We start from the raw sequence: 18,721 nt of genomic DNA, 5'->3' as shown, positions 1-18,721 counted from the left end.
TCTCTTAATGGGTTCCTTTTCCATCTTACAAAATAGTCGTCACGTAAAGCATGTTTTATAATCTAGAACAAAGCAAGCATGTTAAATAGAGGCTCAAACACTACACCCCAAGTATCACGAAAACGTTTCACAATGACAACAACTGTTCTCTTTTGGATACCCATCTTAGTATGAATGAATGCAACATTACTTATGAGACTCTTCAAATGACTACATCACCAATCCTCTATGGTTCTATGGACGTGTTCGGAAAAAATAGCTGATAACGGTTAACTTGTAGCGGGTAGCTTCTAGCTAATAAACGTTTCGTTTAAACTAAACGCTAGAAATTTGTATTGTCAAACGAAGCTTTTTGTTCAAAATGAAGTATTTTGTCAAACGCTAGAAGTTAGAAGATCTCAAACGCTTCAAAACGTTGCGTGTTGAACACACACTATGTAAACTCATATTTGCAATCCACGTTGAAATAAATCTCAAGTTAATGATGAACTAAATATAAATTAGATATAATAATTTACTCAATAAGCTCTTCTAACCTCAAAAGTCAAATCTAAGGGTGTTACAACATTAATTACCACTTAAAGCCATTTCGTAAAAGATATATATATATATATATATATATATATATATATATATATATATATATATATATATATATATATATATATATATATATATATATATATATATATTTATATGAAAAATACAAATATTTGTTTTTTTTAACGACAAATCTACCTACTTCTAAATTACTTCTTAATCCATTTATATCCCGGACGAGACTTGAACCCCAATCTTAAGAAAAGAAAGTAACACCTGATACCGTTGGGCTGAAAGCCCTTTGCCACTATAAAATAAAGACGGAAGTATTATTATACATGGATTAGAAAATTTTGGTTGTGTAAATAATATGGTGTTGTACAAATAAGTAAAATATCATACTAAAAACTTGCAAAACATGCTACATCCATTTCACAAAATTCTAAGGTATTTGCAAAATAACAAAAAAGTTATATCCATTCAAGGTATAGAAATTAATTAAATTCAAAATACACTAAATGTCGATAATGATTTCAAAGGTATTTGAAAGTCATAAGCAACTAAAGCCTTGTTTGATAAGTATTTTGTCGATTTAGTAATAGGTTACATCTACTAAATCAGAAGCAGAACATTTGATAGCACCACTTGAAGGGTTTTACTGTCCATATGTCTCTTACCGGGTGATCCTAAAAGTAACGTTGACAGGGAAATTAGACCACATTGCCCCTTTTGTATCCTAATAACATTCATTCCTATTCTCTTCTTCATTCTTTAGCCGCTAAAACAAGATCTACGACAATTAATATTTTTTATCTTCTTTCATTAAACTTGATTTAAATATTTCAGCATAAAATATTTCAATCAATTATTGAAATACAAAAAAAAATACAAACTAATTATAGTTTGCTTGGGTGCTCATATACGATTTATTTAAATATTTCAGTATAATAAAAAGTACAGTTTGTTTGGGTTTGCTCATATATGAAAAATAAAATAGGGATAATAGGATAATAAGATTTAATTATTATAAATTAGAAATAATAAATATAGTAATAATGGTAAAAGACTAAAAATAATAATACAAAAAGACTACCATAAAATTTTTTGTTTAAAATTAAAGCTTAGTAATCGAAATAAAACACAAAAAAATTGAGAATTTAACTAATTTAACCATATTCCTACCCCATGTGCCAAAAATAAAGAAATTTTTTTTCCCAAAATTAATCATCGAGCTCGTAAAAGAGGTCTCTACAGACTCAAAGGGGTGTTTGGTTTAGCTTTTGAATGACCAAAAGTCCTTTTAGAAAAAGATGATAGGCAAAAGATATTTGGCAAAAGACTTCTAAAAGCTACTTTTGGATTTTGCAGATTTTGCAAAGAAGGAAAATCAACTTTTTGGAAATGTCAGGAAACCTAACTTTTTGTAACTTTTCCAAAAAGATCTTTTGGCTCTAAAAAGCTAAGCCAAACACCCCAAAATGTATAAATAGAAGGATTTTTTTTTTCTAGTTTTGCTTTGGTTTTTATTTATTTATTTATTTTTGTGATTTGGCAGAGCTCTAGAGCCTATATGAGTTTTATCATGCAGGATACAAGTTCTTTACGGACTGATTCTTGAAGAAAAATTTGTGGACAGTGTATTTTTTTAATGTTTTCAAGGAAACTCCGCATATATATAAGAATTGTTGTTATTTTAGTACTTAATTGGGTTTCTACGAAAAAAAATAAAAAGTTACATGGGCTACAAATTTTTTCTTCAAAAACAAGTATTCAAAGTTGGAGACAAGTTGTCCGAGCTTACTCAGCGTGCTCGTTCTTAAAAAAAGTTATTCAAAATCTAAGCACTAAGGTTATTCAAACAATTCAAGCAATCAACAATCAAACTGACCATATAATATATAGAAAAACAACAATTCTTCTATGTAAAGTTTTCATGGAAAACTAACTACACAACAATTTTTTTTCAAGAACGAGTCCTTATTGCTTGAGACGAAGTGCTCATAGCTTGCTCTAGACTCATTTTTGGAAAAGTAACTCAAAATTTGAGCATTAAAGACATTCAAACAACTCAAACACCCAACTATAATATATAAAAGAACAATAATTTATATATATTTGTGGTGTTTTCATGAAAAATTAAAATATACAATGGCAACAAAATTTTTATTATTAACAAACCCGCAGAGCAAGCTTTGTGGACCCGTATGGAGCTATGCAAAATCAAAAAAGAAAAAGTCTGTATAGCCGGCTGTCTACGGACTCAGTGTGGTTAATTTATACAAAAAAGATTTTCTTTTTTGTTATTTTTGATAAATAAGATAGAAAATGGTTAAATTAGTCGAATTCTAAGTGTGGTTAATTTATACAAAAAAGATTTTCTTTTTTGTTATTTTTGATAAATAAGATAGAAAATGGTTAAATTAGTCGAATTCTAAGTGTGGTTAATTTATACAAAAAAGATTTTTTTTTTTGTTATTTTTTGATAAATAAGATAGAAAATGATTAAATTAGTAGAATTCTAAGTGTGGTTAATTTATACAAAAAATATTTTCTGTTTTGTTATTTTTTGATAAATAAGATAGAAAATGATTAAATTAGTCGAATTCTAAAAAAAAAAAAAATTGCTGATATAAACCATAAATAACACGTTAATAAAAATGAAAATTCTTGAAACAAGGAAAGAAGTTGGAGTATTTAAGTTTTTTCCAACCTAAAAAAAATAAAAAAGTAGAGCCGCAGAGACACTTGATGTAATTGCTGGCTATGGGGTTCGAACCCATGCGCACTTATGTGCAGAAGATCTTAAGTCTTCCCCCTTAACCTCTCGGGCAAACCAGCTAGATGTAAAATGAGTAAAGTGTTGGGGCATTCCGAGAAACCAAAACCAGCAAACTTATCTTTCCTAATTCCCACACCGGTAGACTTTTAGTTACTCTAAACTTCACCCGCCGCCTTGATAATGGACGCCATCGGTGTACTCCTCACCTTCCCCATGTCTTCTTACCTTGAACAGGAACTCGATAAGCGCTTCAATCTCTTCCGCCTCTGGAATTTCCCTCAGAAAAACGACTTCTTCAAGGACAACTCCGGTTCCATCCGAGCCGTAGTCGCAAATGTTAACGTCGGTGCCAACCGTGAATTAATTGATTCGTTGCCGGCTCTGGAGATTGTATCATGTTACAGTGTAGGGTTAGACAAGGTAGATTTGCGACATTGTAAGCAGAAAGGAATTAGGGTCACCAATACACCTGATGTATTGACTGACGACGCTGCTGATTTAGCGATTGGATTGATGCTGACGACCTTAAGAGGGATCAGTGAGTGCGATCGGTACGTTAGAGGTGGATTATGGAAGAAAGGTGACTTCAAATTGACTACTAAGGTTTGACTTCATCATCTACGCGAATTTCGCAATTTCTTTTTTTAATCATCTCCTGTTTTACTGAATCACATTTCAGATGCTGCTTCACATTATCAAAAATAGTTATTTTTTACTATATCACTTTAAAGTCCGATGATGCTTCACACTATTACTGATCTGATTTTGATCTAGTAACCTAATATCGGAGGTGCCACGTATATGATCTGATTTCCACCCAACATATCATGATTCAATTAGGGTTTTGACTTTTGATGATAGTTACTTTCTGCCAACCACTGATTTCTCAGATTCAACGAATATTCAGCTAGAACGTTTTCAGTGATTCGATTGCTTCATGTCATTTTGGACTAGTGTTTTTCATCTTATGTTTATATTCCTTGTTGCAGTTCAGTGGCAAAAAGGTGGGAATCATAGGTCTAGGAAGAATAGGGACAGCAATTGCAAAGAGGGCTGAAGCATTCAACTGTCCAATAAGTTACTATTCCAGATCACAGAAACCAGAATCAAAATACAAATACTTCCCCAGTGTAGTTGAATTGGCTTCAGACTGTGACATCCTTGTTGTGGCGTGTGCACTAACCGAAGAAACTCGCCACATCATCAACCGCCAAGTCATCGATGCACTGGGTCCCAAGGGTTTTCTTATCAACATAGGGAGGGGCCCACACATAGACGAACCTGAACTGGTATCCGCCCTTGTCGAAAGGCGGATAGCAGGTGCAGGTCTTGATGTGTATGAGAATGAACCCCATGTTCCTGAGGAGTTGTTTGGGCTTGATAATGTAGTCCTGGTGCCACATATTGGGAGTGGCACTGTTGAGACACGAATAGTGATGGCTGATCTTGTTGTTGGAAACCTAGAGGCTCATTTTTCCAATAACCCATTGTTGACCCCAGTCGTTTGAATATACACTATCATCGATTCATTTGTGCTTTGTTGTCAATATGCTTATTTTATCAACTTTAAACTCCTCATCAATACCACTTCTATTTCATGGATCCGGTATAGAAGATTAATAAATATACAAAGCGGAATGTAGCATTGTGTTCATTGTCTTGGTGCTCAAAAAATAAATCTTGGTGCTTCTAATTTCAGTCGAAGTTGGTCAAAATGAGAGATTGATTTTGTTTAATTTAATTTGATACGATCTTTGCAATGCTTGAAAAAAATTGTCTGATTGTCAATTCATCCAAAAACATATCAGTAATTACAACATGCTCATCAAAAAATATAATAATAATAATAATAAATAACCTGAATCTATCTGCAAAGAAGTAAACAAGGCGATAGGTAAGTGACATTTGATAGCAACGTATGGTCTAGATGCAACAAAGATTTTGACAAAAAATAGACGCAGCAAATGGTCTAAGGCTCAAAGCAGCAACATGTTACAGCAATAAAGTAAAACAGATAGAGATATTACTACTACTACAAGCATAAAAGTAAAACAGTCGCTAATCATATACAAACTTCAGTCAAAACTGGGATTCTTTTTTCGTCGTCTTCTTCATCTTCATTCAATTTTTTGTTAGTTTCAGATTTCTTATCATCGGTATCTCCCATCTTCAATCCTCGCAATCCATCAACACATGACTTCTCCGCCTCATCTGCACCTCCGGTTCCACCACCTTATCCGGCATACCCTCTCTTTCGCCTATAACCACCTCGTCTCCTATCACCTCCGGCAATTCACCGCCTTTCTTTGGAGCACAAGCCCCCGGAGGATCAGTCTCGGTTGTGATTCCGACGAGTCTGTCACCTCCAAATTCATTTCCAGGCCATGGATCTTCGATGCAGTCTCCTTCTGATTCATCATCGGAATCGTGGAAAACATGTGAGCGAACAGCGGTGGCCGCCTTCAGGAAGGCTTCTTGTATGGAGTCCGGATGAAGTGCACAATCCTCAAGGCCTGCATCTTCGAGTAGCGGTGGGTTGATTTTATCCAACAAGCTACCAATATTAGCTTCTCCGGTGGCTTCCATTTGCAAATTCTTGGAAGTTGAATCCCTGGCACATATATGAATCCATAGTGAGCAACAATCAAGGGGGTATAATTCCAAAATAGCTTCAAAATCATCAAATAGAAAACCTAAAATCGGAAATCACAGCATACATGGAACAAAACCCTATCGGCTCCTAAATCAAAGGCGCAATAAATGAAAATCAAGCCTGAAGTCATAAACTCATAGCAGATAAAGAGGCTTTGTTCTTTTGTTAACAAAACCTGAAATCGACATCAAACAACACTCAAAATTGATATCATCAGATCTCATGAAAAGAAAATTCTTACTTGAATATTTGAAGAAGTTGAGGAATCATCGATTTTCGTGGAAGAATGTTCAACAATCGATCGATGAATCAAAAGATTAAGATGATGTGCTCAATCGAACGATGTCTACAGCCTTGGAGAAGAAGAGCAAATGTGTAAACTGATGATTGACGATAACGATACAAGTTTTTTTTTTTTTTTGATAGTCCCACATCACCCCTCCACCGCATGCCACAACAAGAGTGTAAAAGCTCATGGCATGACGTGGAATTTACACGACACGCGCCTATCAAAAAACAATTACATGGCAAGAATGTGGGATTTTAAACACACATGGTGAAAACCATTAGGCTGTGAGGCGCCCATGACATTAGATTCTACAAAAAGACCATCTTCAATCCATTTTTATTTTTTTCTTTACATATGGAGTAAATAGTGTTTCATCTCAAACCCTACTTCATTTAATACTCCATTTTTTACCCCAAAAAATATATTCTTAAAATATTTCATTTTTACAACTTATATATATTGTCAAATACATCCTTCTACTAATTAAATTTTATATTTATAATTAATTAATATAAATTAGTATATAACATGATATTATAAATATTAAATATTGCATTTAAATTATAATTAGTAGATAAAATAAACTAGAAATATATAAAATAAAAATCAGAGTGACTAAAATTGGCAACTAAACTTCACATCTATTTTTGGAGATATGAATAGTATTCCCCCATATATGGGGGAATACTATTCATATCTCCAAAAATGGAAGTGAAAATGAGGTAGGATTGTAGAAGACTGGGGGACAAAAATGGGGGAATAAATGGAGTTTGGGATGGGTTGGAGATGCCCTAAGTTCCACCATCTTCCATCTCATTAATTTTTATTTTTGCCATTAAACCAAAAAAGGTAATATGTAGTGTTGATAGTAAAGAAAAGGAGAGAAAGACACAAATCCATTTTGCCTCCCATTTTTCATCGATGGAAATGCATCGACGGTGAAAAATGAATCCGGAGCAGTGTACATCGTCAATAAAATACGTCACCTCAACTTACCACCGGTAAAAATTGTGTGACACCATCCGGCCTTACAAATCACCCTTAATTACATTAATCAAAATGATGTCTAATCATTAACCATTTACAATTTTACACAATAATTATTTATTTATTAATTATCGTGTAATTATATATATATATATATATATATATATATATATATATATATATATATATATATATATATATATATATAATTTTACTGTTATAAATAAAATAACAGTCCAAATCCAACTTGGAGTCCCAATAAGTTTTGTGAGGTCCTAATTAAATCATGACAAAATAGCAAAAAATAGTCTTTATAGTTGTCAAAATTTTGTCAAAATTCTATGGTTTTTGTCCAAAAAAATTTGATTCTTTAATTTCAAATATTTTGTATGTTTTTGGTCCCTATGATTATATTTTTGTGTGGTTATGGTCCACACCCAACTTAAAAAATCGAATATACTATTATATAATTCTTTTTTAATTTTTTTTTATATAATTTCTTATTATTTTATTAAAATAAAAAAGAAAAAGATAATACTACACCCTTACCCCAATCACTTATTCTCTCTCTCTCTCTCTCTCTCTCGTGTCAACAGCACCATCAAGCACCATCACCCTACCTCCTGCCCCACCATCTTTTAGACCTCCACCTGCCTGACGACCACTTGTCGAACCTCCACTTTTATGCCCTACACTCTTTCTCTCCTTTGACACCTACTATATCAGTTTCACTTGAACCTCCATAAACCACTCTGATACCGCTATCAACAACCACTTGCATTACATCGGGCCCCCAACACCACATCAGCCGAACATCTCCCTACAACCTCCATTTATTTCGAACTCTTTATTCCAGCCACCTGCACCATCACCACCAAGATGAACCCTACCGTAAAGATGCATATTTATTCAGATATGCAGAGGCTAGGGTTATTGTACCATGGCTTTGGAAAATGCAGGGGTGAAGTAAGGAGGGACTGGAGGTGGGTCAATCATCGTTTGTTTGTATACAGGTCTGATGGTGGTACCAACATAAAAAAAGAGAAAATAGAGGTGGAGAATTTCTAAATCCAATTTGTACCTCGATCCGGATGAACTCCGATAGGCGGTGTTGCTGACAGATGATGGAGGTTGTGAAGACCAGATCTGACAGAGATGGTGGTGGTGAGGAACCTGATACAACCTATCGAGCACATTTTTTCGACAAGAATGGTCGCCAACAATGTTGGGGGAGGTGGTGGCATCCGACGGGCGACGGAGGCAGTGACTTTTTCGATATGGAAGCTGAAAACAAGTTGTTGAAAATGTTTTAGGTTTAAGTGGCGGTGGTGGTACATTGATAGAGAGCGTGGCCATTTTTGTAATTTTGTCTAATAAAAACAATAATATTAATTAAAAATAATTTTAAAAAATAAAAAATGAAATATAACGGGTATAATCGTCTTTTTAAATGTATAGGGACCAAAATCACTAAAAATATCCAAATTTGGACCATTAATGCGCAGTCAAACTTTTTTTGGACCAAACCCACATAATTTTGTCAACTATAGAGACCATTTTTGCAAGTTTGTTTTAAATCATTCACATGGTCAAATCTTTATAATTAACAAAGCATAATACTAATTATTTAAATCAAACACAACTACAATAAAACAAAATTATTATTTTTATTTACCATAGTTTTGTCAAATATAATCATATTTTACCTTTTATTATTAATATTAACAATAAAACATGTAATATTAATAATGTTTAAATTAAATTTATTAATAATTAGGGACATCAGCTATATGAATGTTATAATTATTACGTGGTGCATTCGATGGAATATACGCATTCAAACGAACATTATATAATATTATTTTCCATCAAACTGAACGTGTTGATCTATTGTTACGCAAAAATGACAGACGGTTAGGCATTAGATGAGATAACTTAAATATAGTTATATTATTTCTATTTGATCATAGTAATATTCATTTACACTGCACTCAATAATCATAGTGTGATTCATTTACACCGCTCAGTAAAAGAATGAAGTTTAGAATATTTATAGTAAAATGTGGGATAACTTAGAAGACTATAAATATAAATATAATTATATTATTTTGATTTAATCGTAGTGAGATTTACTTACACCACATTCAAAAAAAAAAATTAAGTTGAGGCTATTTATAGTAAAATGTTGGATAACTTCAAGGAACATAAATGTACATATAATTATGTTACTTTTATTTGATGTATCCATATTTTAATTTTATTATAAAAACACTTATATTAACAACAAAATATGTAATACTAGGACATATGTGTATGCTTGCCATTCAAAAAAACTTTTAAACTTTTTAATAAGTTATTTTTAGGATACTTATTTATACCTATTATTTTTGTCTAACACAGTTATGTAGTTGCAAAAAAATAACATATTACGTTTGTTTATATCAACAGATGAAAAAAAAAAAAGATAAAATCAAATCTCTCTCTCTCTCTCTCTCTCTCTCTCTCTCTCTCTCTCTCTATATATATATATATATATATATATATATATATATATATATATATATATATATATACTAGTTGTTTACCCGCGCCAAGCGCCGGATGTCAATAGTATTTCCATAAATTTGTTTCTAAAAGCATTCATTGCAAAGCAGGAACTTTTGACAGTTTATTGTATTAAACTGAAAACAAATGATAATTCACAACTGAACACCAAGAAAATATAAACTTTATTATTTTTAATAAATGAATTTGAAAGTTCATGTCAATAAGTTTAAAAGAATAAAAGGCAAAGAAACAAAAATAATATGGAACTTTAGTGATGAGTTGCTCATAAGCGGATAGATTAAGAATATAATAAAATATAACTACATAAAAAATAAACCGAAGTTACAATATTTATATCGGTTCCGGTTAAAGAAGCAATTTTTACTTTATTCGATTTTCCTTCAGCCTAAATTAACCATGCCTCAAAATTTAAAGGAAATTGCCCAACACATTTATGTATTTTGGCAAATAAATCACTAAATTTTAAACCATTGTCGTCATAAAAAGTACAAAGTACTTATAAAATATTGTTTTGTTGGTCTTCATAGAAATAATTGTATACCAAAATACCAGAATATTTATCTTTATAAAAAGTAACAACTCACATAAATATGTACCCAAGCAAACACAACTGTTGATCCAAATTCAATTTTCCAGACGATTTTCCTTTTTTAAAAAGGGGGTAATTAGGTATCTTATGTTTCCTTTCCCATAGATGATCATATTACGTTGTTCAAATAAGTTACAGAGATGAAAAACTTTCATTATCTCATATGCATTATTACAAATTATCTTTATTCTTATAGATTTAAAACCAATGATCTTTTATCAAATTAAAAGATGTGTATAGTTCATGACATACACCGCATCCTGTGTTAGGTATGCCAAGGTTTTGTGTCCTCTCGTGAAGATCGTTCCATTTGTCTTTCCTCAGTAATAGTTTTAGAGAGCTGGAGTTTGGCATCCCTTTACACGTCTCCGTCAATCCTTAAGGGGACATGTATAGTTGCAAGAAACCAAAAAAACATAACTAAAATAAGGTAAGCTGTAAATTTCAACAATAAAATAATATAAAAAAATATTTTAAAGAAAAGAAGACCAACAGGTTTTAACCATCAATCTCTAGCAACAATAGCACTCCCAAACATTCTCTATAATACAAAAATATATTAGATATAAAATATAACCAAAACTCTGATGAAAATCCACTCTGAAAGTATAAGACCAACCCTTTTCATCAGTTTAAAACATCCTCAACACGTCCATGTAAAATAATTACTTCATCATAGTTTATTTTTCTTCACAACATCATTTGACTAAAAATTCAATAAAACAAAATTAGATGTAATACACACTTGCAATGGTATCATTTATAAATAAATATAAAACATACCTGCAAGGATATATTACTGGAATCCAATGCATGAACAAAGTAAAAAGGATTTTGAAAACGAATAATGTCAAACAAAGGAAAGTATTTCTTTAATAGTTTTAGTTTCATCAGAAAATTATAAAGAAATATATAATGATGTCTAAACATAATTTAGAAACCGAAGGATGCAACACCATAATAGCCTAAATACACTGAGATGACCTTTCTTGGACAAATCCAAATCCAAATCCATTTTCATAAAAATAAGAACTAAAACATAATTAAAAATACCTTTTAGAAAAAAACCATGGTTGGCCGTAAGGAGAGTATTTTTCTAAAGGGACTAACACTCACATGGTTTCACTTGCTGTAGTTTCTGAATTTGAAAGTATACCATGTTAGTAATATTGACATAATTAAAAATTACCAAATTACCCCTCCTTACATTCTTCTAAACCTTGAAATGAATCGTTAAGGAGGACTGGTGGATGTTGTTTATAGCTATTAAGACCTTCTGAATCATTAAAGACTGACATCTGAATGGTGCTTTCCTGCTGTAATTATGAGTTTTGTCAAATAAATTGTATAAGATGCAGAAAAAAGATATAAACAAAAGACAATAGCATATCCAGATTTTACAAACAATATCTATATTTTACAAAAACAAGCATATGCAAATTTTGACAAAAAACTGAAACCCACAAAAATCCATACCAAATCAGTTTTTTAGGCTAGAAACAGAATTTATATGGAGGTGTCGCCATCTTTGTAGGTGAGGGAGATAGAGTTAATGAATTCATGGAATAGTGAGAATGATGAAATGGTGAAGCTTGATTTTAGATGTTCTTTGCTCAGATCATTTCTAATTTTGAAGATGGAAATAGAAACAAAATCCTCTTGTCTAACTTTCCACTGGACCTTTATAATGTGTACATTATGTAAGTAAACAACAATCAGATTGTCATTTCGAAGTATAAATATGACACAACAAAAATCGCCATCGACAATAATAACCTGATGTTTGCTCGTTTCATTGTTCTGCATCCAGTATTTAACCCCTAATCTTCATCTACTCCCTGATTCTTCATAAAGATCAAAAATTTATAAGAAAAACTCAAATCGAAAGCAGCAAATGTAGTGATACCAAGTCGCGATTTAAGAATTTTAACTAAAAACGAAATAATACCTTATGTCGGATCGAAATCGTGCTCAAACTAAACCGTACATTTGATCAAATCTAGAACCAAACCCAAGTTTCAATTCTCTTAAAGAAATGGGTGAAGAACATCAAACTCAAAGACATTTAATTGAAATAAAACGATATTGTTTATGTTTTATAACATGTAAACTATCTACAATTTTTGGAGTGGTCTTACCTAGAACAGATGGTTGGAAGACTCAGTGGTCGTGGAAGATAGAGAAGATGAATCTAGGATGGATGCGATGTATCAAGATTTACCGGTGGAGAATCATAAGTTACAGGAAAACCTAATTCAGCCTCGTACCAAGTACCATGATCCATCCACTCATTCTATTTGTCCATTCCTATCTTTAGAAAATCCTGAAATCATAAAATCAGTAAGAAAAAAAAGTGTTTTTTGTTTGTTCTTAAGTTGTAGAGATGTAGCAACTGATTTAGAAGCCCTCTTGATAAAGAAGAAACGATTGACCTAGAAAGGAGAAGACGGTATTGGCTCTTCTAGGCATATGAATCATTGATATCGCCAAAGCTTTAAGTTAATCCATCGTGGTTCACCTGTAAGGAAAATCCAAATAGAAGTCAAAACAAATGGACCGCTACCTCTGGATGTTGATGTATCATGAAGAAAGAAGGGTGCGAAACATGAAAATCAATGAAATCAAAAACTCACACAAACAAAATTAAGCACGTATGTTTGAGACAACCTACAGTTAAGACACACAAAAGATAAGATGGAACCTGTGAAACCCAAAATTAAAACCAAATTGAAAATCTCTATCATTAAACCTTAGCAACATCAAAAACCCTAACTTTCAAAATCGAGTTTGTGAACATAGATAACATACAGAACAAAATAATGAAAATATAAGCATACCACCCACCCCTCTTGTTTCCTTCTACCCTTCACAACCTCTTGCTCTACAAAAATTCGGTGGTACTGAGTGGTCCAGTGGATGGCTGTGTCGATGCACCAGGAAAGGAGATACCGAGATAGGGATGAACAAGGGTAGAGAATGGTGAAATCTGAGATGCCAATCAAATCTGTAATTTAGGTATATAATGTCAATCTAACCTATTGAATTGGTTTTGACCAATTCTATTGGCTGGAATTCAGGAATGGTGGTTCCATCTTGACCTCGATTCGATTCTGTTTACCTTTACTTATTCTACAATGTATAAAATTGAAGTAGCCAGTGAAGGAAATGGCAACGTCAGGAGGTTGGTGGTAACCGAGGCTACCGGAGATTGAAGAGAGTAAAGAGGGAAACGGAAGAGATCTGGGAGAAATGAGAAATGATGGCTGATGGAAGATATTAGGCTTTTCCAACATCTAGACGGAGAAGCTAAGACCGTGAATCCGTAATGATAAGCGTGTGTATATGCTTACATTGTAAGCTTAATAGGATAGGATTGTACATTGTGTTATAAGAGTTATATCTCTTAATTTTCAAGAAATAGGCAATATCTTTAATAATATAGTATATATATATATATATATATATATATATATATATATATATATATATATATATATATATATATATATATATATATATATATATATATATATATATATATATATATATATATATATATATATATATATATATTACTATATTATAGAGAGAGAGAGAGAGACAGACAGAGACAGCGACAGAGATAGAGAGCTAGATTCAACACGATAAGCCTCAAGAGCATTTTGTAACAAAGTATTTTCATTTTCACCATTTCCATGTTCATGCATCACCTTAAATAAACGCACAATTAAACTGAGTTGTAAGTGTGTTTCTATGCCTCCATTTGGAGTAGATTAATTATTTACCTCAAGGCATCGAGGCTTCGTGGTTGTATTTTTTGGTAACTCTCCTCCAAAAGGTTGTCGTAGGGAGATTAATGTGACATCCCCAAATTCACGGTCATTTTAAAAAAAAATATTTATGCTTATTTAAAAATCAGGGTATCATTTTGAAAAGTAGTATTGCAGAATTTGTTCATAGAAAACATGATAATGATGTTATCAAAGCATTTCTGAATAAATGTATTTTTATTTAAAACTTCGGGATGTCATTGTCAATACAGAAACATAAGCATAAATAGACCTTACATTTATTTATACTAATGATTTACATTCGTTAATCTCCAGTGTAATATATCTTCATATCGATACTTGTGATTCAAATAAACTGAGTGAGTCAGGTTGGGAAACCTGGTGAATACATATGGATTTCAATCCCACAATGTTATCTCATATATATATATATATATATATATATATATATATATATATATATATATATATATATATATATACACACACACACACACACACTAGGTTTAAAACCCGTGGTTTCCACGGATTAGAAAGAAAAAAGAAAAAAAAACAAAAAGAACACTTTGTAATTCGGAATTGTAACGACTACTCAAATATATGAAAAAAAGTATATGCAAACAGTTATTTTATCTTATAAATTTTTTTATTAAAACATTATACTTTGAAAACTTTGAACTATTTATTTATAGTTATAATCATACATAATCCATGGTGAACATATCATCACCAACTTTTCCAAACCGAAGCAAAACCGTTTCACAATCACCTTTTCCACCCGGTTGACTCGGGTCCAATGTTGCCACCAACTGAAAAATCTTAACCGATGCAACTGTCACCCGCCCATAGAAATTCAATCACCAACACTGCAAATGTTCATGCCACCATGGAGCTTTGTTTCTAAAAAGTGTTTGAGTTTGACCAAAGTCAAATTGTTGATCTGGTGATGTGGATGTGGATGTTAGAGAACACACCATTCTTCGTGGACCCCTTGATTTCAAAAGATTGAATTTGTATGAAGTTTCTCCAATTCCAAAGTTGCTTGATGGGACTTTTGGGCTTATTTGTTTGCTTGCAATTCGCCTCACTGATTTGCTACTTAAGTGTTTTGAACCATTGTGTGGTGGTTGGTTGTCATATATTGTGAACTTTGTGCCAAGAAAATCTAACTTGAGAAGGGTAAAATAGTCATTATGTCCATGTTAAGTCATAAAGAAGCATCAATGTATATGTTAATTACAATATCACAACTGTCGAGATAAAACACACCTAGTTAATACGTTACGAATCATATAATCCTTTATGCATCTTATTTGAATATGCTTTTCACGAAAACATTTTTAGTGAGACCTACAAATAGGAATTAAAATTAAAAATTCAACATTATTTTCCTTGCGGTCTGAATGAAATTGAGATCAATAAAAGACAACCCTCAATGTCATAAATGCATTCAACATTGTTTTTCTTACAAGGATTGTATCTGAAATGTTGAATAATCAAACAAATGATTGTTTGCCCAACTGGTAACACTTACCATTTTACCCTTGTCTTGCAAGAATAAACTGAAGACTATTTCTTCTAGTGATATTCACCATTTTACCCTTCTCCACTACACTTGCTCTAGAAAAGACCATATTTACGGGCCCCCGCCCCCGCCCACACTCACCTCTCTCCTATCTTAGGCCTCGCCCATGTTCTTTTACTAATGAGATACGGAACCCCGTCCATACTCTGCTAGTGGTGAGATACGGGACCTCGCCCACACTCACCTCCCTACCTGGCACATACGAGTATCACACAGATAACAAGTATAAACCATAGACCCCTTCACACAATGAGGAGACTCACATTGCACTGATGAACCCTACTGGCACTCCTTTGGCTGCTGACCGACAATTTCCCGAACCGTTGACCCTTCGGCCTTCCGAACTACCAATGCCAAATATCACTTAGTCCAATACAATAATCCTTCTTAGGTTAAAATGACCATTCTACCCCAAGTCCAAATTGGTCCATATTTAAGGTCCAATATTATGTAAGCTTCCCAAGCCCACTAGTGGCCTACTAATGCCCCAATTTGCTAAATCGGGCCCACTGCCTCTAATGGGCCTTACCCTAAGCCCAAACGTCTACTTGGCCCACATCATCTAACTTTTGCTAGCCCACTAAGGCCCAAAATCCAAAGCATGGCCCAAACCGAGGCCCAATAACCCGAAGCCCAAACTGCCACAGTACGCGGGGCGTACACTCACGTACGCTAAGCGTACTAGGTAAGTGGTGAGTACGTTGGGCGTACCTGCGCGTACGCTCAGTGTAACCCCCCTGTTAAGCCCTTTTCTCATTAAGTGCTTAATACTCCACTTCAGAAGCTACAATTACATATTCTGGTCCTTTTCCATGTTTTAAACTATAAAGTCACTGACTTGGTGACTTCACTTGACCCAAACAAGCCCAAACTCTCAAAATGACATTCTTCTTCCATAAAGAGGGCTAGATCTCATGCATGGACCCATTAAGATGTTCAAGATGGGGATTTTACTGCTTATGGGACCTTTTTAGCTCTGAGGGTGACAACTCTAAGCTCAAACACTAGGTTTCATCATAAAGGTCCAAAGCTCCATAAACCTAGATCTAAATTTAACACCCATAAAAATCAAGCCAATTTTAAACTCTAAAAATTCTTTCCAAATTCAATAGTTATTGCAAAATATGTTTCCAAAATATTTATATCAGAGTATCCCAGAAACAAAATCATCAAAACGAGGAGCGGTGCGATCACGCCTTTGCCTTGCCACGGTCACTTGATGTACCTGAAACAATAACTGAAACTGTAAGCCTGAAAGCTTAGTGAGTTCCCCCAAAATACCGATACCCATATAATCCACATAACCATATCAACAACATAATAACATAACAAGCTGAACAACATGTATTGGGTCTACAGCTTAACATATTAGATTACCCCCTGGCCCACAGTGTGAGGCTAGATTGCTTCCAGCCCAAAGCTCACATATGGCTTGCCATCGAGCCCACAATACGAGTCTCCCTTAGCCCATAACTGGAATGCTCTCGGGTTTGTTGGATTACCACATGAAGCAGTCTCACCTCAACCCATCCCACATAACATATCAACATATAATGACATAACTACTGAGCATGTGGATAACATATAATAACACAAGTAGTCCTACAGGCCTACCTAATTGGCATAACCACTAGCATGCAACGCTAACTAACACTCAACATCTAACACTTCTAGGATCACATATCTAATGGGCTGGCCTTGGTGCCTTAGACCCCTTAGTATAGTGAGGGTAACTCACCTCGCAAATGCCGACTTAGTAGATAAACTCCAACTCTCGGATCATTGCCATAAACTCCACCACATATTATCATAATATAACCATACTCGTAAGTTCCCAACCTTTCAAGGTACCCCATAAGCCAACTAGTCAACCCATGGTCAAAGTCAAAGTCAACAGTCAAGGTTAACAGTCCATGTTGACCTTGACTCGCCGAGTATCCTCAACTACTCGTCGACTTCCTTGACTACTCGACCACTCGCCGAGTCACCGGAGTGACTCCTCGAGTTCCTAAGGTTCGCGATCGAAGCTCTAAGGCCATTCGTCAGGCTTTTCCTCCTTGCAACTCAACAAGTTCACACGCATCCATCAATTGGGGAAACCTTAACCGACTAGCCGAGTTGTTCATCCAACTCGTCGAGTCTACAACAATCTTCATCGGACTCGCCGAGTTGTTCATCCAACCCGTTGAGTTCGATGCCCATCTTCATATGACTCACCGAGTCGACTATGTGACTCGCCGAGTCCCTTCAATCCCTTAACCATGCAGACACTTTTTAAGCCATGCCAAGGCCCCAAATTACAGATCCAACTTCCGTAGGTTTGCTTATCATGTAAAGTTGCAAACTTTATGTGCATGCATGGCTAAAAAGACTCTAAATGACAAATCCAAGATTACAAAGGGGCTTTACACTCAAGGGGGGCTTCATACGTGACCAAGCTCGTACTCTATGAACCTAAAACCCAAGAAGGGTCCATATCTGAAGTTACAACTTCAGATCTAGCTCATACACCACAATATCATCATACCCAAGCCAAAATAACCCTAAATATCACCCAAAAGAGTTCTAGAAAGAAATGAGGTAAAGGTGGCGACTTGATACCTTTAAATGATGCTAACATAGGTAGATTTATGATTCCCCACACTTTCCTTGCTTCTAGCCTCTTGCCCTCCAAGCTCTTCTTTCCAAGGATTCACTTTCCAAAGCTTAAAACACACAAGAATGAATCACCACACAAGAATGAATCACCACACGTAATAGGGTGCAAAACCCCGAGATTTAGGGTTTCATCTGCCAGCTCCTACTCTTCGAGTCCCTTCTTGGACTCGGTAAGTAGGTCACTAAAACACGTGGACCAACCCGCTGCTACTCGACGAGTAGGGCAACCAACTCGTCGAGTAGACCCAAAGACCAAAAAGATTCAACATAACTCAATACCTA

General features: G+C 34.0%; 2 protein-coding genes, 1 long non-coding RNA gene and 1 other non-coding gene across 25 annotated transcripts; 1 reads left to right on the top strand and 3 right to left on the bottom strand.

The window, feature by feature from the left end:
- Window positions 1–3,295: 3,295 nt before the first annotated feature.
- On the bottom strand, window positions 3,296–3,378 carry TRNAL-UAA (transfer RNA leucine (anticodon UAA)). Its single transcript has one exon. It is a non-coding gene; the product is annotated as a tRNA-Leu (tRNA).
- On the top strand, window positions 3,336–4,973 carry LOC111910277 (glyoxylate/hydroxypyruvate/pyruvate reductase 2KGR). The gene is made up of 2 exons (XM_023906089.3): window positions 3,336–3,922; window positions 4,309–4,973. The coding sequence occupies exons 1-2, from the start codon at window positions 3,500–3,502 to the stop codon at window positions 4,825–4,827; spliced, it is 942 nt and encodes a 313-aa protein (XP_023761857.1). The 5' UTR covers window positions 3,336–3,499; the 3' UTR covers window positions 4,828–4,973.
- A 225-nt stretch (window positions 4,974–5,198) lies between these two features.
- On the bottom strand, window positions 5,199–8,574 carry LOC111910274 (uncharacterized). 5 transcript variants are annotated; one of them, XM_052771734.1, is made up of 4 exons: window positions 7,798–8,574; window positions 6,214–6,325; window positions 6,013–6,147; window positions 5,199–5,930 (listed from the first exon to the last, which is right to left on the bottom strand). In XM_052771734.1, the coding sequence occupies exons 3-4, from the start codon at window positions 6,036–6,038 to the stop codon at window positions 5,489–5,491; spliced, it is 468 nt and encodes a 155-aa protein (XP_052627694.1). In that variant the 5' UTR covers window positions 6,039–6,147; window positions 6,214–6,325; window positions 7,798–8,574; the 3' UTR covers window positions 5,199–5,488. The 5 variants fall into 5 exon arrangements, with proteins under 5 accessions (XP_052627694.1, XP_023761849.1, XP_052627693.1 ...); XM_023906081.3 differs by lacking the exon at window positions 6,013–6,147 and having other exon boundaries at window positions 6,214–6,478; XM_052771733.1 differs by lacking the exon at window positions 6,013–6,147.
- Window positions 8,575–10,429: 1,855 nt separating this feature from the next.
- Window positions 10,430–13,739, bottom strand: LOC111910272 (uncharacterized). 18 transcript variants are annotated; one of them, XR_006183141.2, is made up of 6 exons: window positions 13,250–13,736; window positions 12,838–12,923; window positions 12,544–12,728; window positions 12,354–12,404; window positions 12,182–12,249; window positions 10,430–12,085 (listed from the first exon to the last, which is right to left on the bottom strand). It is a non-coding gene; the product is annotated as an uncharacterized LOC111910272 (long non-coding RNA). The 18 variants fall into 18 exon arrangements; XR_006183142.2 differs by having other exon boundaries at window positions 10,430–11,543; window positions 11,613–11,721; window positions 11,882–12,728; window positions 13,250–13,738; XR_006183144.2 differs by having other exon boundaries at window positions 10,430–11,543; window positions 11,613–11,718; window positions 11,882–12,728; window positions 13,250–13,738.
- Between the last annotated feature and the right edge of the window lie 4,982 nt (window positions 13,740–18,721).

This window comes from Lactuca sativa, chromosome 5, assembly GCF_002870075.4.
Source record: "Lactuca sativa cultivar Salinas chromosome 5, Lsat_Salinas_v11, whole genome shotgun sequence".
Lineage (NCBI taxonomy): Eukaryota > Viridiplantae > Streptophyta > Magnoliopsida > Asterales > Asteraceae > Lactuca > Lactuca sativa.
Note: the sequence above shows the minus strand (reverse complement) of the source record. Positions and strands in the feature narration are given on the sequence as shown.